The sequence below is a fragment of the Rhincodon typus genome, unplaced genomic scaffold, assembly GCF_021869965.1.
Source record: "Rhincodon typus isolate 14 unplaced genomic scaffold, sRhiTyp1.1 hic_rhity00001227, whole genome shotgun sequence".
NCBI lineage: Eukaryota > Metazoa > Chordata > Chondrichthyes > Orectolobiformes > Rhincodontidae > Rhincodon > Rhincodon typus.
This window is the reverse complement of record NW_025966865.1, coordinates 4084-29584: the sequence shown is the minus strand read 5'-3', so window position 1 is coordinate 29584 and position 25501 is coordinate 4084. Positions and strand designations below refer to the sequence as shown.

The 25501-nt window shown below is 40.3% G+C and overlaps 1 protein-coding gene across 1 annotated transcript; it reads right to left on the bottom strand.

Moving 5' to 3' along the window:
• Nucleotides 1-3696: 3696 nt before the first annotated feature.
• Nucleotides 3697-25145, bottom strand: LOC109916877 (phosphopentomutase-like; the record flags this gene model as incomplete). Its single annotated transcript, XM_048592442.1, has 7 exons — nt 25065-25145; nt 22694-22861; nt 19534-19640; nt 18140-18224; nt 12813-12896; nt 7567-7760; nt 3697-3886 (listed from the first exon to the last, which is right to left on the bottom strand). Coding segments are annotated over exons 1-7 (909 nt in total), but the record flags the coding sequence as incomplete, so codon positions are not given.
• Between the last annotated feature and the right edge of the window lie 356 nt (nt 25146-25501).

The following is a 25501-nucleotide window of genomic DNA, read 5'->3' as shown; positions in this document are numbered from 1 at the left end:
CGGAGCAGATCTTGTGATTTCCACCATCACTCCTACAACCAGCAATATTCAGTGGCATGCAATAAGAGTGGAATGAATGCAATTGTGAAAGATGGGATAGCCTTCAGATGCATTATCAAATGGATATTATACCTAAAGTGCTATTCTGAATTGAGACAATAGTGAATTCCAAAGAGGACAGTATGAAACGCGCCCAGAGCTTAGATTTGTTTTCTTAATTTTCAATGCAACCATCCATTTGGCTCTAAGGTTTTGGAGTAGATTTGTAGCTCGGGTTGTGGGTGTTGAGGTTGGTTGGCTCGCCGAGCTGGTTTGTTGTTCCGCAGATGTTTCATTACCATGCTTGGTAACATCATCCTCAGTGCAGCCTCTGATGAAGCGGTGTGTTTTCCCGCCTGGCTTTTAAACTCTGGGGTCCGTTGCGATGAATTGCCTCACTTCCGGGTTTCCTCCGTAGTGGAATGTATATGGGGTCGAGTTCAATGTGTTTATTAATAGCCTGCTTCGTGGAGTGCCATGCTTCCAGGAATTCTCGTGCTTATCTCTGCCTAGCCTGTCCCAGTCGAAGTCGTGGTTCTCCTTGTCCATGTGGATTGAGATGAGTGAGTATTGGTCGTGTCTTTTTGTAGCCAGTTGGTGTTCATGTACTCTTGTTGTTAGTTTCCTTCCTGTTTGTCCGATGTAGTGTTTCTCGCAGTCTCTGCAGGGAATCTTGTAGACGACACTGGTCCTGTCCATGGCGGTGAGTGGGTCTTTAGTTCGGGTGAGCACTTGTCGTAGGGTTGATGTGGGTTTGTGTGCCACTCTGATGCCCAGCAGTCGTAGAAGTCTTGTGGTGAGTTCTGACGTGTTTCCTGACGTAGGGCAGTGTGATGAGTGTGTCGGGGCGTGTAGAATCTTTCTGATGCTGTTCCTGTAGGCATCTCCTGACCCAGTTCTTTGGATATCCATTATCCTTGAACACTTGGAAGAGGTATTCCTCCTCCTCTTGGCGTAGTTCCATGTTGCTGCAGTGTGTTGTTGCCCTTTTAAATAGCGTTCGCATGCAGCTTCGTTTGTGTGTGCTGGGTTGGTTACTATTGAAGTTCAATACCTGGTCTGTGTGTGTGGCTTTTCGGTGTACTTTTGTTTGCAGTTCCCCATTTGTCTTGCGCTCTACCATGACGTCCAGGAATGGGAGTTGTTTGTTCTTCTCCTCCTCTCTGGTGAATTTTATTCCGGTGAGGGTGTTGTTTATGAGTTCGTGTGTCTCTTCTAATTTGGTCCGTTTAATGATGACAAAGGTGTCGTCTACGTAGCGTATCCATAGTTTAGGTTGGATTTGCGGAAGGGCAGTCCTTTCCAGTCTTTGCATCACTGCTTCTGCTATGAGTCCGGAGATAGGCAATCCCATGGGTGTCCGATTGATTTGCTCGTATGTTTGGCCGTTGAAGGTGAAGTGGGTGGTCAGGCATAGGTCCAGTAGTTTTGAACTTCAATAGTAACCAACCCAGCGCACACAAACAAAGCTGCGTGCGAACGCTATTTAAAAGGGCAACAACACACTGCAGCAACATGGAACTACGCCAAGAGGAGGAGGAATACCTCTTCCAAGTGTTCAAGGATAATGGATATCCAAAGAACTGGGTCAGGAGATGCCTACAGGAACAGCATCAGAAAGATTCTACACGCCCCGACACACTCATCACACTGCCCTACGTCAGGAACACGTCAGAACTCACCACAAGACTTCTACGACTGCTGGGCATCAGAGTGGCACACAAACCCACATCAACCCTACGACAAGTGCTCACCCGAACTAAAGGCCCACTCACCGCCATGGACAGGACCAGTGTCGTCTACAAGATTCCCTGCAGAGACTGCGAGAAACACTACATCGGACAAACAGGAAGGAAACTAACAACAAGAGTACATGAACACCAACTGGCTACAAAAAGACACGACCAATATTCACTCATCTCAATCCACATGGACAAGGAGAACCACGACTTCGACTGGGACAGGTTAGGCAGAGACAAACACGAGAATTCCTGGAAGCATGGCACTCCACGAAGCAGGCTATTAATAAACACATTGAACTCGACCCCATATACATTCCACTACGGAGGAAACCCGGAAGTGAGGCAATTCATCGCAACGGACCCCAGAGTTTAAAAGCCAGGCAGGAAAACACACCGACGCTTCAGAGGCTGTACTGAGGATGTTACCAAGCATGGTAACGAAACGTCTGCGGAACAAACCAGCTCGGCGAACCAACCAACCTTAACATCCATTTGGCTCTTTCAAAGCCTGATGAATGTCGGAGTTTCTAGATGTCTTCAAGGCTTTAATGCATTTAGTTCCAGAGGTGTTGTTCACGTAGCCGTTCACCAGAAGTAATATTCTAAATGCTTAGCTCAGTCCCAAACCCACTAATAGATACTACACAGCAGAGACATCAACACAGTTAACAAGGAGAATGAGAGTTTGGTTTTTTTTAAAATTTTTAAGTTGCTAAGATGATTGCAGAATTTTTTTTTTTTTTTTTTAAAAAAGGTGGACACAAAAGTAATGTTTATTTAATCTGACAGATTTATAACCTGTTATGAGGAATGAGATTTCTGGTACCTATCAAAATGTTATTTATTTTGGCAGATTTATGAGTTTTTAAAAAGACTTTCCAATTCTTTAATAGGGGGTGAGAGTTCTGTTTATAATAGATACTAGGTTGAGAGGTGTATGGGACTTAAGGGAATGAGGATTCAGAGGCCTTATATTCATCATATGAGGTAGAGAAATTCCTTCACTAAGCAGGCTCAAGGAGCAGTATAGCCTTCTCCTGCATTATTTCTTGCATCTTTTATCTGAGCTCCTGAGAGGAAACCGATACTGTCAAGACATTCAAGTTTGAAGTCAAAACATCAAAGGAATTTATGACCATTTATATATGTTAAGGTACCTACAAACAAATTCATATTTCTGTTATCACATTAGCTCACTTATTCTGAAATAAAGCAAATAAACTATAAGGTGAATATAAGTGTCAGTGTGTTTGATATACTCATTCAGACTCTGATCTCTTCACATTTTTGCTGCTTAAGCTCCATTTCTTTTGGCAAAAATACACAAACTTTACATCTTGAAAGAGTTATAAACTACATGTCTATGGAGGTGGAAATCATGCTGTGGGCATGATTATTTACTGTATTTTGTTTTTGGCTCTGATTCACCTCAGAGAAGATAAAACTTAAGCATTCAGTAGCTCAGGTGGATGTCTTTTAAAATAATCCCTCTTAAAATAAACTCACCATTCTTCCCAATCCTCAAAAAGAGTTAGCATTGAAGCTGAAGCATTAACTGCAAGACTAGGTAATCAGGAGTGCTGTTACAAGGCTCTAGCATAGCTTTCTCTATGTGCATTTAAGACACTTTTAGCTATTGCACGACTGGATATTGGTTTGTAGTTCCAATGGATAAAAACTGCATTAAAGGAATTTTTCCCTGTGGTTATGGTGGAATGTTAATGACATCAGTTTTTTGTAAAAAAAATTCTTTGACTTACCAACACTAAAAATTAGCAAATCATTAAATCTTACTCGGAGTATTTTCAGTTGAAGGAAATATAACCGCAACAAACAGCATTGATATCCCATCAGAACCAATATTCAAGCAGAATTGATGACAATGTTTGCTATAACAACAAGCAATACTTTTTACCAGTACATCTTTTCCTTCTTCTGGATTTGGGTATTTGACAGTTGGAAACTCTGGATCAGGATCTTTCTGCTCTGGAACTGCAAGGAGATTGGTGAAGTTGAATGACGCAAGAGCGGCTTGTACAAATTCATGTCCGACTCCATGTACAGATGTGTGTACAAATTTAAGTTTAGTTTCCTTGTTTATATCCCTAGATAGAAAGGAAACCAAAGTCAGACCAGAAAACAACATTGCTAAGTCAAGGAAATCGAAAGCTGTGAAGTTTCTGAATAAAACAACTTTTACAAAAACAAACTGAAATTAACATCAAATATAAAGTGTAGCAAATATTTATTCATAAATAATTAAGAAATCTGTGAGAATTAGCATGCCTTTGAAACTTGTGCTGCTTCAAATGGTCATCTGCTCTCATGTCAAAGGGGACAGATACCGAAACTCTACAGCAACACAGAAAGATTCACAGCCACAATGCAACAGATGGTAAATATCAGATTCCAACTTTTCATGCTTCAAGTACAACAACCTGGATTGACACAGCACCTTTATACCTAGAAAAGCTGAAATGAAGGATAAAATATTAGGAAGTGTGATAAAATAGCAAGTATGGAAGACTTTGGAGGTGCAGAGACAGAAGGAATTAGTGAGAGAATTCCAGAATATGTAGCTTATGTGACTGAAGGCACAAGTAATGACGATGGGCAAAGGAAAATGAATGTACAAAGGGCCAGAATCAGGAGACAGAGTTTGGAAAGCAGGTGGTCAACTGTAGGGCCACAGACTAAGAAGAAAGGGAGGGGCAAAGCTATGAATGGATTTGAAAACATGAATAAGCTTTTTAATCTGAGGCATAACAGAATTGTGAGCCAATGAAGCTCATTAAGAACCAGAGTGATAGGAAAGCTGGACTTGGTGCAGGCTATGATACAGGTACCAAATTGTCAGATAAGCTGAAGACTACAGACATGAAAAACAGGATGCCCACTCGGACAGCATTAAAATTGTTGAAACTGGATGTGAAAAATACAAGAACAGGAGTTTCAGCAACAGATTCATTGAAAGAAGAATACAGGCTGGTAACTTGGAGACAATGAGGACTGCAGATGCTGGAAGCCAGAATCAATAAATGTGGAGCTGGAAAACCACAGGTCAGACAGCATCAGAGGGGCAGGAAAATCAACATTTCTGGCCAAAAGCCTTCATCAGGACAGGGGACGGGGAGGGGAGCCCTGAAATAAATAGAGGGAGGGGGGTGGAGAGACAGTGATAGATGGATGTAGGTAGGGGGGTTATTGTGATTAGTCTGTGGGAAGGGTGGAGTGGATAGGTGAGTAAGAAGGTGGACAGGTTATGTCAGGTCAGGGAGGGGAAGAGGAGGGGGAGGTGGAGGTCTGGGCAAGGGATAAGGCTGGGGATGGGGAGATTTTAAAGCTCGTGAAGTCAATATTGAGGCCATTGTGCTGCAAGTTCCCAATGCAAAATAACAGGTGTTGTTTTTCTAGTTAATGTTTTGCCTTACTCTGACAGTAGAGGAGGCCAAGGATGGACATGTCATCAGGGGAGTGGGAGGGGGAATTAAAATGGATGGCAACTGGAAGGTTGGGTCGGTTGATGCGTGCAGAGAGCAGATGCTCCGCAAACCGGTCCCCGGGTCTGCGTTTGCTCTCCCCGATACAGAGGAGACCACATCAGGAGCAACAGATGCAATAGATAAGGTTGGATAAAGTGTAGGTGAATCTCTGTCGGATCTGGAAGGATTGTTTGGGGCCTTGGACAGAGGTGAGAGGGGAGGAGCAGGGGTAGGTGTTTCACCTCTTGCAGTTGCGGTGAAACATTCTGGGTGTGGTGGAGAAATTGGTGGGTAATGTAGAGCTGATGAGGGAGTCGCAGAATGAACAGTCTCAGTGGAAAGCAGACGGGGAGGGAAAATATCTTTCTGGTGGTGGAGTCTATTTGTAGGTGGCAGATATGTCAGAGAACGATGTGTTGGATTTGGAGGTTGATGGGGTGGTACACGAGGACTAAGGGGACTCGGATGCTGTCTGACTCACAGATAGATGCTGGTGATGTTGTATAGAATCAGAACAAAGGGTACCTTGTTTGTGATAGGTGTGAAGAACCTGAATAAGTCTATTCATTAATGTGTAACAGCAAGAAATCATGGCTGATTCAAGATAGGCTGCTGGAAAGGAAAAAGAGCTAGTAGACAAGTGAAGAAATAAAGATAGATATTGTTGGTATACCTGTGGAATCGACTCCTTATCCTCAGATGTTTTGTTAAGTACCAGAGGATAGATAAACAAAGCAGGCAGAGAAAGCAAAGAGGACCACTTTAAGGACAAGAAACCTTTGCAGGAGGTGCTTAAACCATAAATGGGTAGGTAGGAAAGAGGCCATTAGGAACATAAGGTACCAGTTTGCAAGAGCTAAAGGAACTGAGAGAAGGGCTTTTGAGATGTTTATGAAAATGACAGGGACAGGAATGGAAGTTGCACAGTTGAACCCTAAAGAGTCAGTTATCCTTGGCACAGTGGCTCAGTGGTTAGCAATGCTGCCTCACTGCACCAGGGACCCGGGTTCAATTCCAGCCTTGGGTGACTGTCTGTGTGGAGTTTGCATGTTCTCCCTGCGTCTGTGAGTGTTTCTGCCGGGTGCTCCAGTTTCCTCCCACAAGGTTAGATGAATTGGCTGTGATAAATTGCACATGGTGCGTAGGGTGGGAAATGCAGGGATAAGGTAGGGGGTGGGTCTGGGTGGGATGCCCTTCAGAGTGGTGGGTGGATGCAATGGGCCGAATGGCCTGCTTCCACCCTGTAGGGATTCTATGAAAAAATAATAATTTTGCTGGGCTGAGAGAACAGGATGGATAAGGAAGAATCTTAATTCTGTATATAAAATAGAAATTTTGCAAAAAATCAACTTCTTTTTCTGTATCACACCCTTGATCAATCACGTTAACTAAATATAGGTAGATTGGAACTCAAGGCCAACAGCATCTGTGAAGACAGAAATAAGAGCTAACATCTGAAAGGTTCTCAGTCACCACAGATGCTGCCTGACCTGCTATATATTACCAACGTTTTCTGTTGTATTTCTGATTTCCAGAATACAGAGTATGTTGGCACTACAAAGATATAGCAGGGTTCCAGATAAATCCAAGGTCTAGAAAAAGCTTGGGACTGCTTTTGATGACACAAGATCAACTACATAAAATAAAATTATAGACAGGTGACATTAATCAGTTTACTGTAGAAATCATTTCCATTTATTCATGGAAATGTGGATGTCATTGGTTAGGCCAGCATGTATTACACATCGCTACTTGCCCCGAGGGCAGTTCTGAGTATTAACAGCGTGGAGTCACATGTTGGCCAGACCAGGTATGGGTGGCAAATTTTCTTTCTGAATCAACATTACTGAACAATGTGTTTCTTATGACAATCAACAATGGTTCCACGGTCATCATTGGGCAGGCTTTTAATTCCAAATTTTGTTTTAAACACCATTCAGGCTTCTTTGGCTATGGTGGGATTTGAATCCATGTCCCTAAACATTAAACAAAAACAGAATGGAGAAACTCAGCAGGTCTGACAACAACTGCAGACAGAAAGCAGAGACAAAATTTTGAGTCCAGTGATCCTTCACTGAAGTTTATAAGAAGGGTCACTGGACTCAAAACATTAACTCTGATTTTTTTTTCTCCACAGATGCTGCCTGATCTGCTGAGTTTCTCCAGCACTTTCTGGTTTTGTTTCCATTTCCAGCATCAGCAATTTTTTTTTTATTCCCCAGAATATTAGTCTGGGGTTCAGAGTTACTAGTCCAGTGCAACTGTCATTACTCATTGCCTCTCCAATGCATCTGATCACTGACCTGTGAAAGCAATGCTTCTGCAGGCATTCAAGATATTTACTTTTCATATCTTCATAAGGATCTTTAATGAGGGAACTGCTGTCAACAAACTTGTCATTCCATGACTCTGACCATGGCTGCAAATTTTCTTCAATGGCTTTTGCAATTTCTTTATCATGAGGTGAAATAATCTGAGCTCCATTAGACCAGTAAACCTAAATATTACCAAACAAACCACAGTGGTTACAACATCTACTGGTAAAAGGATAATGACTGATCACTCAAAATTATTCAGCTGCATATAGCCTAAAAATAAAAAAATTAAAATACTGCAAGCAAGGATGAGTGAAGCCATTCAGAACAAACATCCAAACAAGCATGGAAAATGTCATCAATTCTGGATAGCCAGCTTCTTTCCTGAAATACCTTGAATCACCAATGCGTTCAGTTTGGAACTAAATCGCCTTTTTAATTCAAGTTGAACCACAGAAACCTAAATGATTTGATGACATACAAGAAAATAAACTCAAGAAAAAACCCAGCAGAAATAAACTCACCATTCTCATTTTCTGAGATAGTAGGAATTGCGGATGCTGGAGAATCTGAGATAACAAGGTGTAGAGCTGGATGAACACAGCGGGCCAAGCAGCATCAGAGGAGCAGGAAGGCTGACATTTTGGGCCTAGATCCTTCTTCAGAAAATGGTCTAGGCCCGAAACATCAGCCTTCCTGCTCCTCTAATGCTGCTTGGCCTGCTGTGTTCATCCAGCTCTACACCTTGTTATTCTCATTTTCTGAACAGTTGCTCTACCATAAGTAATTAATTTATTTAACTAGCCTGCCTCATGAATGCCTGCTTAAAGAATTTAAGTGAAGATGGAATTTTCTATACATTGTGTAATTAGCATGCATATAAAGTCAAAGTGCTGAATGTTCCTACACTTCTGAATCACAAAGAAATTGGCAAGACCATAAAAATAATGACCTTTTTCTGGAAAATGGAAATGGTCAGTTGACAACATTATCCATACTTTAAAATAATTAAGAAATCATAAGCATTGCCCATTTTAACATCCCAAGGAAACAATGATAGACAAAGTTTTTTTTTTAAAAACATAGTTGTTTGGTGAAGCCCTGTCTAGCATTTTTTCTTTTATGTATTTGACCAAGTTATGATCACTGTTCTTAAAAACCATGTTAATGTTTTTAACTTTATAAACTTGGAGTTAAAATAGCGATAACAGGTGTACTTTGTACCACGTCAGTTGAGTTTATAAACAAATGCAAATTGTTCAAAAGGCACTAACTTCTGGAATAGAATACCCACTAGGTGAGGTAAAACCAAATGTTATTCATGAAACAAAATTATTGATAGGTGCAAGTTTGGTGCTGAGTGCATTGTCTTAAGTGATCATAAAAATACAAGACAAGGTCAAAATAAGACACAAGGACTTTGTAAATATGAACCTAATCTACAGCAGCCTTAAGCTACTTTTACAATGAATAAGACCCATGCATGCACAATTGGATTCCAAAACCAGCTTTCCACAATATTTCAACAGCCTGGAGACCCAGAAGTCCAGCAGATTTTAACCAGACATCCCAGCATTGCTTCAGACTCATGTGTTCTGCAAAATGTTAAAGCAGCTCAGGAGAATAAAAGTTAAATTGAACTAACCTGCAAAAGGTTCAAAGAGAAGAATGATAGCAGAAGAGAAACAGATGGTTAGGGAGAACATCTGGAATTTGAATAAGAGGGTGCAGATGATTTAATTTTAATGGCATTATCATAATATACTTTTGTAAAGCATAAATTAGGGGTTGTGTTTCCTGCATTACAACAGCAATGACACATCAGAAGTGTGTAAATGTTTTGGGACATCCTTAAAAGGTATTTTCCAAATTTTTTGTTGAAATGATGCATCTCAAATTCCGTCTCAGGTCTGCACAAATGTAGAATGTAGAAGTAGGGACTTCGAAATTAAATTGCTGATGACATCTGTTTGAAAACGTGCACAGTTCAAAGAATTGCTGAGTATTTTCAGCGTTGATATTAAGTGCTATATGATTAAACTGGGTATACTTGAGCTGATTATTTTGTTGTACCATATCTTGTAATTAATGTTTAGGCTGAATTTCCAAGACAGTTGTTCGGGAAATCAGAACCCAAAATAACTGCGGATGATGTAAATCAGGAACAGAAACAAAGTTGCTGGAAAAGCTCAGCAGGTCTGGCAGCATCTGTGGAGGAGAAAACAGAGTTAACGTTTCGGGTCCGGTGACCGTTCCTCAGAACCAGACCCAAAATGCGTGGAATCTGTTTGAGTAGAGCTAAGAAAAAGCAAGAGGCAACTGACACTAGATGGAATTAGCCAGCAAATAGTCATGGTAATGTGGGGCATGGTACAAATCAGGAGCTGAGAGAAGCTTGCAGCATGTGCAACACAGCAACCATAGCTGACTTGAATTTGCAAATAGACGGGGTCAACCGAGTGAGCACTGAAGCCATGGAGGTAGTTTCTCAAGTGCATTAGCAATGGTTTTCTACAGCAACATGTTGAAGAAGAGACACTTATTACTCTGTAATGAGAAAGGACTGATTAGTAATCTTGTTGTAAAACAACTTTTAGGAATGAGTGACCAAACATGATAGAATTTTACATTATGTTTGCAAGTGAGATAGTTCAATTTGAAACAAGGATGTTAAATTTGAATGAGGGAAATTGAGAAACCACGAAGCACAACTTGGCTGAGCTAAATTGGAGAAAATACATTAAGAGACTTACACATAGGCAAGGACGGTTTTTTTTCAAATTATCATGGCTTACAGCAACTATACATTCCTTGAAGGAGCAAAAATTCAAAACGGGTCCTTCATCCATAGCTGACAAAAGGATGTTAAGGATGTATAGGATTAAAAGAAAAAGTGGGAAGAAATAGCATTAGATCAGAGGATTGGGATTTTTTTTTAAAGAATACAGCACAGGAGGAGAAAGAAACCATTAACGAAAAAAAATACGAACGCAAGCTAGTGAAAAAGACTGTAAAACCTTCTAGATACATAAGGAGGACACGCTTAGCCAAGATAAATGTGGATTCATTAAAAATAGCTGGAGTTAGGAAATTATATGTGGAATAGAGAAATGGTAGACAAACTTAATAATTGCGTTGCGCCAGTTTTCACTGAGGAAAATAGAAGAAATCTTCCAGAATAAGAGATCCAAGTGACTAAGGAGAACAAGGAGTTAAAGGAAATTAGTATTAGTGACAGTATACTGAAGGAATTAACGGGGCTGAAGGTTGATACATTCAAAGGTCTGATAACTAAATCCCAGAGTGTTGAAGGATTAGTTACAGAGATAGTCGATGCACCTGTAATCGTCTTTCAAAATCCCACAGATTTTGGAATGATTGCTGTAGATTGGAAGCTTGCAAACGTTGGAAGCTTGCAAACGTCGCCCCATTATTTAAAAAGGAGCAAGAATAAAACAGGGAACTGCAGATCCATCAGCTTTATATCAATAGCAAGGAAAATGCTAGAATCTAACATAATTGATGTGGCAAATGGGCACTTGGATAAAATGATCCAATTGTGTTTTGTTAGTATGCATTTGCAAATGGAAAATCATGCAAACAAACTTGTTGGGATTTTTTTTGAGGATGTTACTAACAAAATTGAGATCTTCAGGAAGCTTTTGATAAGGCCCTCCACATGAGTCTGTTTAGCAAAATTAAAGCACATGGCATAGGAGGTAATATACTGGCATGGATTAAGGATTGGCTACCAGGCAGAAAATAGTACAAGAATAAATAGATCATTCTCGCGTTGTCAGGTACCGCAACAAAAAATACTTGGGCACCAGCTGTTCACAATATATATCAATGATCTGGACGTAGGACCAACTGCAAAATTTGCAGATGTTACAAAGCTGAGAAGAATGTGCATTGAGGAAGATGCTTTCAAGTGGATTTAGACAGGCTTAGTGATTGGGCAACAACATGACAGTTGGAATAGAAGGTGGAAAGATGTGAGGTTTTCCACTATAGACGTGCAGAGTATTTCTTAAATGATGAGAGGTTGGAAAATGCAGACATGCAAATGGATGTGGGTGTCCTTGTCAAGAAGTTACTGAAAGCTAAAATGCAAGCGCGGCAACCTATGACGAAAGCTACTGGATGCTTTCTTTATCACAAGAAGATTTGAGTATAGAACAGTGAAGATTTCCTTCCATTGCATAGGAGATAGTCCTCCAGGTTTAGTTTAACCCGTGCGCAGCTTCTGTTTCCCCAACTCAGGGAAAATATTATTGTTCTAGACAGAATGTAATGAAGGATCACCAGTTTTGTTCCTGGGATGGTGGGACTGTTCTACAGAGAGAGATTGGGCAAACTGGACTTGTACTATCTAAAGTTACCAAGAATAAAAGATGATCTCACTGAAACCTACAAAATCGAGGGTAGAGATGGACAGGGTAGATGCAGATGTATACCTGGTTGGGGAGCCTAGAATCAGGGAAACAACTTAAGAAACAACAAGGGGATAACACGTTGGAACAAATGAGGAGAATGTTTGTACTCAGAGGAACTTGCTATGCCAGAGGGCTGTGAAAGCACAATCTGTGTTACATTTAAAATAAAGGTTGATAAATTTTTGATTATCAATGGTGTTAAGGGTAATGGGTCAAAAATCATACGACACCAGGTTATAGTCCAATAGGTATATTTGACATCCACGAATGAAAAACATAAGCTTTTAGAGTCTCGCTCCTTCTTCAGGCGTTAGTGAGAGAGGTGGCATCAGACAGAATTTATAAGCAAAAGATCGAAGGGTCATAAAACTGATGTTAAAGTACTGAACCTCCCCGCTCTCTCCTCTCTCTCTCACACACACACAAATCTATGGGATGGATTTGCATCTGCAGATTTGATATTACGGATACATTCTATTTTGTTCAAAAAGCACACAATTTGTAGACAGTCAGTGGCATTTTATAAATTCCTACTTTGGAAACAAAACCAGTCTGACTTCAAGCTAAAACACAGTCAAATTCTAAGCAAGGCCTCACACCTTAAATGTATTGCCTGACCTGAGATATCACTTCGAGGAAACCAAAAACTTTTAGTTATCTCAGGGCAGTGACTTGAAAGAAATTCTGGGATTTGCATTTTAATCAAATCGAGACCTGCATCTCCTTTCTAATTGATTAAAGATTTAGCAGCCATCTTAGGTTTGTTCAATATATTTGTATAAAGAATCATAAGATTACCTTGTAACCATTGTCTTGTTTGGGATTGTGAGATGCTGTTACCATGATTCCTGCACACAGCTTCAGTTGGGATACTGTAAATGGCTACAAAGAAAATAATTGAATAGAAACAGATACATTAAAAGACGAATTAAAATTTTGTACTTGTTAAGTTACAAACTGCAAGTTGGAGAATTACAGGCAGTCCCCTGGTCGCAAACAAGACTTCATGTTGAGTTCATTCACAAGTTGATCTGTACGCAAATCAGAGCACAATGCTGACAATGTAAAGTAGCTGCTCGTAAGTACAGGAAATGTTCACGTATCAGACTTTTAAAATTATGCCCCTGTATGGTATTACTTTTGCAAGTACAAGCAGTCTTAAGTTGGACTTTCATAAATTGGGGATTTACTGTATTTAAAGTAATAAATTAAATTGTAAAAGTGAATCAACTGACTTCGTTCTTAAGGATCATAGCATGGGGAGTTCGGTGTAATTTTTAAAAGTTAACTGACTCGGTACAGCTTGTCACATGACAAATCTGTATATTCAATGCATGAGCACAAAAGCTGAAACAATTTATAGGTATTAACATAAGAGGTCAACAGTTGACAGAGTTTTGATACAATATCCAAATATTGGCTGGGATATTGCAGAGAACAGTGAATCTTATTGTCAATGGTGAAATTTTTCGTAGCTAAATTGGCTTCGGCATTTCCTGCATTACAATAGCAACCACACTTCAAAAATACTTCACACAACAGGTAGTATTTTGGACATGGTGAAAACACCAGTCGGGTGGCATAGTGGCTCAATGCTTAGCACTGCAACCTCAATGCCAGGGACCTGGATTCGATTCCAACCTTGGGTGACTGTCTGTGTGGAGTTTGTACATTCTCCTCATGGGTTTCTGCCGGGTGCTCCAGTTTCCTCCCACAGTCCAAAGATGTGCAGGTTAGGTGGATTGGCCTTGCTAAATTGCCCATTGTGTTCAGGGATGTGTAGGTTAGGTGAATTAGCCACGGGAAATGCAGGGTTACAGGGACAGGGTAGGGGAATGGGGATGGGTCTGGGTGAGATGCTCTTCAGAGCGTCAGTATGCACTTGGGCCGAATAGCCTTTTTCCACACTGTGGGGATTCTATGAATGCAAACTCCTTCCTGGCAACACACCATATCATTTTAACGAATGATGATTTTCTAATCTACACTTTAATTATTTTTATTCATTCATGGATGTCACTATCACTGGCTAGACTAACATTTATTGCCTATTCCTAATTGCCCTGCAGAGGACATTGGTGAGCTGCCTTGAGTTACTGAAGTTCTGGGGCTGTAGGGATATCTTGAGTGCTATTAAGAAGGGAGTTCCAAGATTTTGACTCAGTAACGGTGAAGAAAGTTTAAGTGTAGTTCTAAGTCAGGATGGTGTGGGGCTTGGAGGGTAACTTGAAGATTTTTGAGTTTCCTATGCACTGGCTGCCCTTGTCTTCTAGGTGGTAGAAGCCACAGGTTTGGAAGGTGATGTTTTAAGAGTCTTGATGAATTAGGGTGGTGCATTGGATAGATGGTACACACTGCTGTTATTTGGTGTTGCTTGTGGAGAGAGTGGTGAATGTTGAAGGTGCTGGATGTGTTAATTGAATGAAATGCTTTGTCCTGGATGACGTTGGGCATCTTGAGTGCTACTGGAGCTGCACTTATGTTGGGCTTTGCAGACGGTAGACAACACTGGCGAGACAGGAGGTGAATTACATGTCACAAAATTCCTAGCCTATGACCTGCTCTTTTCTTATATGGGAGTTCCATTCATTTTCTGGTTAATAGTAACTCCCAGTACGTTGAAAAGGGGGATTCAGCAATGGTAATGCCACTGAACAGCAAACCACAATGGTTTAATTCTTACTTGCTGAAGATAGCAAACAGCTCTAAATTGGTCAACATTGTTCTTTAGCTGAATAATAACACGCCTTGGTACATCCAATTTTCAGACAGCTGCATCCGACTGTCCCCGAGGTCTGAATCTTAATATAAATTTTACACCAACTGGGGCCATCTGACCCTACAAACACATTAAGCATAATACAATTAAAGTATCAAGCTGCCCTAGTCTTATCAAACAAGACTGCTACTCTCTCATTAGCAAGATAGCTGTTGGTGGTTTAACCAGAGAGTCACAAGGTCTCAGGCAAAGGGAGATTGAGAAGGACAGTCTTTCATGGTGACCTAGCCAACGTGGGAATTGAACCCATGCTGTTGGCATCACACTGCATCAACCAGCTGTCGAGTCAATTCTGTTTGATACAATTAAGATCAGATCAAAGGCAGACAATTTCAATCAATATCTAGTGCTGCAGATTCCAGAACTGCTTCAAGCTATTTCCTTGGAGAGAAAAATAAATATGAAGGCATTTGTCCACCATAAAGAAAAAAGAGAAGAAACAGGAGCAGGAATAGGCCTTTCATCCATTCCAGAATTCATCACTGCTCAATCAAACATTGTACTTCGCATTGATATTCACCAAGGAGAAAGACATTGATGACGGCAAGTTTAGAGAGGGTTTGCTGATATTCTAAGACATGTCAAAATTAAGGTAGTGGTGTTGGACGTTTTAAAAAACATTTAAGTAGACAAGGCCCCAGGGCCTGATGGGATTGATCCCAAGATACTGAAGGAGGGAACGGTGGAGATTGCTGGGGCCTTGACAGAGAGCTTTGCATCATCTTTAGATGCAGGTGAGGTCCCAGAAGACTGCAGAACTGCTAATGTTGTTCCTTTGTTCAAGAAGGGCAACAAGGATAATCCAGAAAATTATGAACTGGTGACCCTTACATCAATGGTAGGGAAATTATTGGAGAAGACTCAAAGACAGGATTTACTTGCATTTGGAGAAGAATGGACTTATTAGGGATGGTCAGCGCAGCTTTGTGCAAGGGAGATCTTGTATCAAAAACTTGATTCAGTTTTTGGAAGAAGTGACAAAGATGATTGATGAGGGTAAGGCAGTTTATATTGTCTAATAAACTTTACTAAAGTATTTGACAAGTTCCTTCACGATAGACTGGTCCAGAAGATCAAGTCGCATAGAATCCAAGATGATTTGGCAAGTTTGGCCATAGAAGAGACAGGGTAGTGGCAGAGGGGTGTTTATCTGACAAGAGGTTTACGACCAGTGGTGCTGTGCAAGGATCAGTGCTGGGACCTTTACTGTTTGTAATTTATAAATGATTTGGATGAAAATTTAGAAGGTCTGATTAATCAGTTTGCAGATGATACAAAAATTGGTGGAGTTCTGAACAGTGACGAAGGTTGTTGCAGGATACAGATCAGCTGGAAAGTTGGGTAGAGAAATGGCAGGTTAAATTTAATCCAGACAAGTGTGAGGTGATGCATTTTGGGAGATCAAATGCAGGAGGAATGTATACTGTAAATGGCCAGACCCTGAGGAGCATTAATATACTGAAGGATCTTGGGACCCAAGCCCATAGTTCCCAGAAAGTGGCAACAGAAGGGGATAAGGTGGTAAAGAAGGCCTACAGTATACCTGCCTTCATTGGTTGGGGCACAGAGTATAAAAGTGGCAAGCCTTGTTGCAACTGTGTAAGACTTTGGTCAGGCCACATTCGGAGAACTGTGCATAGTTCTAGTCACCACACTGTAAGAAAGGATATGGAGGCTTCAGAGAGGGTGCTGAAGGGATTTACCAAGATGTTGCCTAGATTGGAGTATGTTAGCTAAAAGAGAGGTTGGACAAATTTCGATTGTATTCGCTAGAGTGTTGAAGGCTGGAAAGTTTTTTTTTAAAAGCACAGCAGGTGGGTGGTGTCTGGAATGTGCTACCAGGGGAGGTGTAGGAGCAGATATAATAGCAAAGTTTAAGAGGTATTTAGTCAGGCACATGAACAGGTGGAGAATAGAGGGATTAGTTTAGAACAGTATCATGTCAGCACAAATGCCTGAAGGGCCTACGCTGGACTGTTCAATGTTCTAAGGTCATTATCTGACATGTATGGGATGAAAATTAAATGCCAATTACCAGTCCAAGATTGGACTGATGGCCAGATCTTCCTGCATTTGGACAGGATGAGCTTCAGAATGGTGCTGAACATTGTATAAGCGTCAGCAAACACACCACTTTGGATCTGACTGACAGAAGATGGTTGATGAAAGAATGAAAGTTGTCTGGGCTTCCTACAATGTGCAGATTGACGTATAACAGCAGGAACCATTTTCCTTTGTGCTAGGTATGCCTCCAGAAAGAGTGCTTCAGATTGCATAATTCCTTCCACTTACCAGACCAAGACCAAGTGCACTGTGAAACGTCTCTGGCAAAAGAAAAGGCAACTCTTCTTCCAAGTGCCATGTCAAATCTCCCTTATTAACCCCACTCAGAGATACAAGAAGAAATGCAGAGTTAACACTTAATTGGTGCATCACAGTTCAACTCAGCATCATATTTTTCATTTGATGACAACAATGCTAGTACTATTCGATAAGTGACAGATGTTCCACTTTTCCTCATAGCTCATTAGCCCTTGCACCTAGGATTATTCTTAATGTTTCACAATAACCCGCCTTCAAAACAGTCTTTAACACAGCAAAACATTCCAAAATGCTTCACAGAAACGTTGTACAAAATGTGGCACTGATCTACATGCATAGATATTGGGAGAGGAAGAGGTCAAGGATTGATCCTTGAAGAGGCTTCAGAAGTATTAATGAAGAACAGGAAGAGAGAAGCCACTGCAAGAGATTCTCTGGCCACATGTGGGCAATCAGAATAGAGCTAATAACACCAATCCCACTAATCTGACCAACCATTCTTTGAACCCCACTGAATCCTTCTAAAGTTTGTGCAATGTTGATTACCAGAGAACTCAACTGATTTCTCTGCTTGATACTGTACTGGAACTACTAAAACTAAGTCCCATGTTTGTCAAGGGATGTCTAACTTCTCCAGGCAAAGCACTGTAACTTAAGTCTCTGATACCAATAACAGATGCCTGAAAAATTAAAAACTGGTGAGAACTAGTCACTTTGATTGTCAGAAGTAGTACTGTGAAGAGTGCACCAGTCAGATAATGATTGATGGTCAACTCCTAAGTTTTGTTTAACATTTAAAGCAGACAGGTTAACTCTGATTGTTCGAGACATTTGAAATGAAGCACAGAATCTTTACCACTTATTTTCCCTATAGTGTTAATGGAAAGATGTTTTTATTAGGTTTAAAACATTTGGATACACATTTAAGGTCATTAGTTTTTTATTTAGTTTAGAACAGTTCGGAAATTCAGCCAAGGTGGAGTTCAAAATACAGAACAAATTACATGGAAACAGTAACACGTACCACAAGTGGGGTTGGTGTAATCCGAGAGAACAGATATACAGGAATTCCTTGGCTAGCCAGGACAGTGGCTGCAAATCGAGCAAATCTGTAAGTCACAGAAACAGGTTAAGTACAAAATTTATGTGTGAAGTAGAAAAACATACACTTTTGATTAATTTTAAATCTCTTTTAAATGCCAACGTATGCAAACCTGCTACTTTGCACCAACATACACTTCCTTTCAACAATCCAAAGGTAATTTTATGCACAGACGTTCTTTTCTAGCAAACAGTTAGAAAAGAAATCAGAAAGCACAATGTACAAACATCAGCATGTTATGTTTATACATGTTTACAGCACTTAAATCGTACTTCTTTCCGTTCCATTATAAGGCCATATAAAATTGAATCAGTTTAACTGACTTAACCAGCCAGAAAACCAAGGTAATTTAAAATATGCTTTCTCAACACTCAAATAAGTGAGAAAAACATAAATTTTAATGTGATATTAATCACTAAATAATTTGAGACATATTTAAGATTTATATAAAAATATACTGGTTGAGTTTCCATATTGGATGCAATTAGAAGAGCAAAATCAAATTCTGAAATGAAGTTATTGTCCAAGTGTCAGCTGAAACACATTAGGATAACCACACAGTATTTCATCAGCAAGTGCAACGGAGGCTGTATTTTAACAATTGTTCATTCTCTCTCTCTTTTTCCTTGCTGCACACGAAGCCATTCGAAAGACTGGAAACCTGAGACAGCTTTATTTACTCCAGCTGGAAATGGCTTTACTAGGAGAAAATGTCTAGTTTAAACACCTACTATCCTATTTTATGAAGAAAATTATGAAGAAAATCACAAGGAACCATTAGTTTAGTTAACTGTAGTGTATAAAATAATTTCAAAAGTGAAAGCTTTGAAGACAGCAGCTACTAGTGACAATGTCAGTTACAATTTGGCCAGTTTCAGGCAAGCCGCCCCATGTGAAACGGTACCCCACAAAACATTCAGACAAAACAATCATGTGCGTGCTGAGAATTCAGGGTCCAACCTGTTTAGTAAGGAGATCTACCCTCGCACTTTAACTCAGTACAATAAACATTTCAGGCTGCTAGAAATTGAAAAAAAAAGTTATTTTTCAAACAAAAGAATAAAGTAATCCCAGTTGGCAACAAGATTATATTTGTTAATTTTCATCTTGGTAATACACTTTATACAGAACAATGAGTAGATTTGCAATTTAGCTTCAACAGTTTTGTTAGTAAGTTAAACGTCTTTCACTTGCGTATAACTCAAACAGCATAAAGCATATTGTGATACTGTTTTCAGTGTGGTCACAGTTCTACTAAGACCTAAATATCTGGTTTCTTGTTAGGTTCCTTTCCCCCAGATCAAAACAAACTCCACCTTTTGCTGCTGCTTCCACTGGGAGGGTGAGCACGTGCATCAAACCCAATCACCACACCTCGGTCTTTTATATCTGGAAACGATTTTTCCAGGCACCTACACAAACCCTGAAGAAGCAAAGAATAATTCAAATTAAATCCAAGTCCCTTTAACTTCTTTTTGAAATTAAGTAACAGGTTTAGAGATCATTTAAATTATTGGGATTGGGTTCATTTGAGTCCAGGGATGGGGTTATGATGTTCCAATAAATGTCCTATGACTGAACCTTAAATTTTTGCCTTCTTTTTCTGTCAATGATGCATACTAGTGTAAACTCCTTGTTGAGAAGCTGATTGACAGACCTAAAGTAAAATGCAATTCAGTGATTGTCCATTTCAGCACATTACCATACAAAATCAATACCACTGCCTGATTTTGGAATCTGGGATGGCCACAATTGTGAGGTGTTTAATGAGAGTTGCCAACTGGACACTAGTGGCGGGGTGCTAAGGAATCCAATCATCCAGAACAGCAGAATCAAAACCAATTTCTGACAGCACCTTGGTTTGATCCCAGCAGAAATAAAGGAACTCTCAAGGATAGGGGAGCTCTTACGAAAAAATAAAAATGGAATAGGGCGGGGTCCTGTTGAAAATTCTGCACTTAAAGAATAAATATTTACAAAAGATGGTGTCAATGAGCAGAATTTATTTTCTTTAGCTCTTGTATTGTAGTTTTGTTTAAAACATGACATTTTGTACTATAATGCCTTTAGTTAAAAAAGCTTAATTTTTAAAAAAATTTCTGATCTTGAGACCTTAAACATAGCTGGGCTATCATAGCTATTACTGAAACATGGTTGGGGTGGCGGCGGGGTGGGGCGCGGGCACAGAACTGACAGCTCAACATTGCAGTGTACAGATACTACAGGAAGAATTGAAAGGGAGGCATGAGGAGGGGGAGTGGCATTTTTGATTATGAAAACATCATGGCAGTAATTAGAGAGGCTGTTCCTGAGGGAGCGTCCAGTGAGGCCTGTAATCTCAGGTTATATGGATGGAACTGAGAAATAAGAAAGCCGTGATCACTTTAATGGGATTGTACTTTCGGCCCCCCCCCCAGTAGTCAGTAGGAATTGAGGAGCAAATATGTAGGCAGATTGCAAATAGCTGTAGGAATAATGTGGTTATAATAGTAGGGGATTTTAACTTTCCATAGATTGGGACTGGTGGTATGGTGGACAGTGAAGAAGGTTATCATAGAGTACAACGGGATCTTGATCACATGGGTTAGTGGCAGATGCAGTTTAATTCAGATAAATGCGAGGTGTTGCAATTTGGCAAGAAAAACCAGGGTAGGACTTAGAGTTAATGGTAGGACCCCAGGGAGTATTGTCGAACAGAGACTCGGGGTGTAGGTAGATAGTTCCTTCAAAATGGCATCTCTGGTACACAAGGTGGTGAAGAAGGTGTTTGGAATGTTTGCCATCAGAGCATTCAGTACAGGAGTTGGGACATCATGTTACAGCTGTACAAGACATTGGTGAGGCCACATTTGGAGTACTGCATACAATTCTCGTTGCCCTGCTACAGGATGGATGTTATTAAACTGGAATGAGTGCAAAAAAGAATGTTACAGATTGCGTTATAAGGAGAGGCTGGGACCTTTTTCCCTGAAGCATAAGAGGCTGAAGGGTGACCTTAAAGAGATTTGTTAAATCATGAGGGGCATAGAGAAGGTGAAGAACCAAAATTTTTTCCCCAGGGTAGGAGAGTCCAAAACTAAAAGGCATAGGTTTAAGGTGAGAGTGGAAAGATTTAGAAGGGACCTGAGGGGCAACATTTTCCATACAAAAAGTGTGTTGTGTATATAGAATAAGCTGCCAGAGGAAGTGATAGAGGCAGGTACAATTACAATATTTAAAAGACATTAGGACAGGTACATGGATAGGAAAGGTTTAGAGGATATGGGCCAATCACAGGCAAATGGGACTAATTCAGTTCAGGAAACCTGGTTAGCACGGATGAGTTGGGCCAAAGGGCCTGTTTCAGTGCTGCATAACTCAATGACTCTATAACCAGCCCTCAGGCCAAGGACGTACTACTGAGAAATCTGACACTTAACAGACAGAAACAGCAAACACTCTCAAAATGGGTATAGCACAGCCTGCCTGCACAATTATTTACTTAACTCCAACAACATTCTACTCTTTCTTAAGCAGAGCTTCCAGCAATTCTATTTCCATAAAGTATCTACAGCTAAAGCAGATTTGCTACTTTGTGGAAAATTCTGAGATTGGATTTAACTTGGTCATTTTTTTAGCCATTTGATTGGAGAAGAGGAGGATGTAAAAGGTAAAACAAAAGTGCATCTGATTACATCCTTAATTTGTTCGAAAGCACTATACTTCCGGGAGTTTACTTTCTTAAATGCAGTCACTGCACACCAATAGTTAGATAATAAGGTCCAACAGTCAACAGATGTGATAAGACCACTTCAACTGTTTTTGATGGTATGCTGAAGGATGAATGTTAGCCAGGAGATTATGATGATTCTGCAAGAGAATCAAAGGTTGGGATGGATACATGGGAATATGGAATTTGGATCACTAACAGATCAGCCAGTGATCTTATCGAATGAAGGGGCAGGTCTGAGAGGTCGAGTAGTCTACTCCTACTCCCAAATCATACATTTATCTGAATGTCAGAAAATCCTTCACATTAACTTTAACAGGCAGAAAAGATCCAAGTTTTAATTTTTCATCTAAATGGCTAATGAAGTATTAAATCAAGCATTGGAAATATTAATTTCCAGAGAGAATAATGAATAAATTGCATAGTTTTTCAGGAATTATATTTATGCATCAGAACAGTTTAAAGCAAATATGTTTTCGCTCATCTCTCTCACATCCAAGTCCATTAGAAAGTCATCTACATAGAAGTAGGCTGGTAAACCCCAAGTCCTCAGGTATAGTGCTGTCTACCCATCATTGAAATAATCTCTGTTCCTTGCCAGGATTCCAGATAGCACACTTTTAAACAAACTGTTTCATTTTATTGAAGAGGAATATCCGAGATGCAGTCCTCCTTGCCCTAGAAACTGAAAAATACACTGCCATTTTATTAGCATTAATGAAAATATGCAATTCCAGTTTCTGAATCATGCTCACACATCAGCTTACCTGTGTTGTCTGAATAATTGTAAGATCATTCATGCGGGAAAATCCTGGTCCCATGGTTGATCGCATCCCCGCTGTTCCAAACATCATCCTTGTCCCAAAACATTCTCGTAGCTGATCAATATCCCCATCACAATTCAGCCGCCTGACTTCTGCTAATGTCTGAGGATTCTAGAAAAGCAAAATTCGTCCAAACTTCAAAAGCTTGAGGCAAAACAACATCAAGCTACACTTTCCCACCCATTATAAACTAACTGTCACATTCCTGCTGTGAATTATAGTTGAACATACAGCATTGTTGATTCTTGATAAATTGTGAACATTCCTCACAAATCTTGCTTTCAAATATGCAGGAAAGGACAGAATTATAAGAAGGTTACAGCATAGGAAGCTACCATTTGGCCCAACAAGCCCATGCCAGCTGCAAGAGCAATTTAAATTGTCACACTGCCCTGCTCTTTCCCCATCAAGCCAAAACATTAGAACCACTCACTGTGTAAAAACATTTTTTCATGTGACCTTTTGTTCTTTTGCATAACCTTAAATCTTTCTTAAAAAAATTGAGAACCTAGAGGACAATGGGAACAGTTTCTCCCCTTCTATTTTGGTTAGGCCCCTTATGACTTTGAATTGCTTTATCAATTTTTTTTTCCATCTTCTCTTCTGCAGGAGAAGCAACCTGAGCATTTCCAATTATCCTTTACGTAGCTTCAGTCCCTGGCTAATTCATCCGTGGTCTGTCTGAGGACACATCCTTGCTTATTTTGCACTGAAGCTTCATACTGACCAGATTCCTTTGCAGTGTTTGTCTGTGCTAGTTTGCCATTGCCTTCTACTTTTGGAGGCATGGCAAGGAGGCAAGTCCCAAGTCTGCCTCAGCCACAATAGCAACTGCGCCCACATTGTTAGTATTATCCTCAATCATGTTAGCCATCTAGCTAACTGAGCTGACTGGCTAATAAGCTTACCCCATAAGTTCCTGATCCTGGGGAACATTCCCATGATAATTTTCTGCACTCATTACTGATATACAGCAGGTTCTGAATCTAACTTTTCCTCGGTAACTATTAGATTAACTGAAGCTCAGCCCTTTGAATTCTCTAGCTTTGATTGATTATTTCAGAGGGTTCTTCTTGCGGTGAAATCACCCATGAGAATTTTCAATTTCCTGGCAGTTTCCATAGAGTTGGCTGCATTTGAGATTTTACACATTCCTTATGTCGGACTCCAGTCTGTGCTACTCCACCAACTATTTGGTCATCAGAATATCTGAACCAATACTCCATTTGAAACTAAACCAACATTTTATACAGATTCAACTTTGTTTGTTTGTTGGTTTTTGAGCTCTATGCCTCTATCTATAAAGTCTAAAAAGCTCTATTTACAAATCCTGTATGCCTTTTTCTATTTTCTCAACCTGTGCTGCCATCTTCAATGATCTGTACACTTGTAATGCGAAGGTACTTCTGTTCCTGTACATCCTTTCAATCAATATCCTTTAGCTTATATCGTGCGTCTCCTTTCACACTTCTCTACATTAAATTTCGTCTACAATGGGTCTGCCATTCAATGTCCATCGTTTACAATACTAAGTTTTGCATCATCTGATAACTTAGAAATTATGCCCTACCCATACAGTTTGTGGAGTGTCACTCTTCAACTAGTTATTTAATTTTCCATAATTTATGACAGTACTGCAAAGTTTTAATCTGATCTGTTGGCTGTGTGAACATTTTGCTTGTTGTACGCTATTTCTGTTCAGCATGCATGTCCTCAACTGTTCTAGTTTTACCAGGCTGGCACTTCATTTTTAGGTATGCCTGCTGCTCCTCTGGGAACACACTCCTGCAATCTTCATTGAACCATAGCTGATTCCCTGGGTTGGAGGTCATGATAGGGTGGGGGTATGTTGGTCATGAAATACAGATCTGCTGCTCCTAACGATCCACAGTAGCTCATGGACAGCCAGTTCTGAGCTGCTAATCTGTTCAAAGCTTATCGTAACATGGTGAGATCACATAACATAATAGTAGTGCCACAACCAAGTCAGTGGCTCCAAGGACAAAATAATGCTTGAACCAGTGCCAGGGAATACCTCCACCTACAAGTTCCCTTCCAAGTCACTCATCATCCTGAATTGGAAATTACAATTGTTCCATCAGTGTTGTTGGGTCAAAATTCTGGAACTCCCTCCCTAAATGCTTTGTAGGTGTACCTACGCCCTCATCCTGTGAGTGAATTTTGAAATTACAGGTAAACCCACGGCCGTGCCTGGAAGGAGCCGGACGGTAAAGAAGCCTAAAATCATACTCTATCAGGCCTTTGACTTACCTCCCTGTCTCATGGCGTAGAATTGTGGGGCTGCTAGAGGTACCATAAAGCTCAGGAAGGCTTCTACCAAAGGCACCATAGCTCCATCACGAGAATTCAATTGCAGGACGAGGACCTTTATCATGTTGGGCTCAAAAACATGGAGACCACCATCCAGAAAATTCAACTTGGATCAGCAGGCCATACCTGCCACACGGATGCTTACAGAATCCCAAGCAGATGCCCTATGGTCTCCGGGCAAGGTCAGTACAAATGATACACAACACCATAAAAACAGCTTTAAAATTCCTGCACTGCATATCACCTTTCTTACAAAAACATTGCAGCGGTGAAGTCAATATAGAGGTTAGTATGGAAACTAAGTTCAGGATTGTTCAAGGGCCATCTGTGCCAAATTTGAAATATCTGAGGTGCCCAGAAGTCAAGAGGTGATACTTCTACAGAAGATTACCCAAGTAGCAAGGACAACTTGAAATGTCA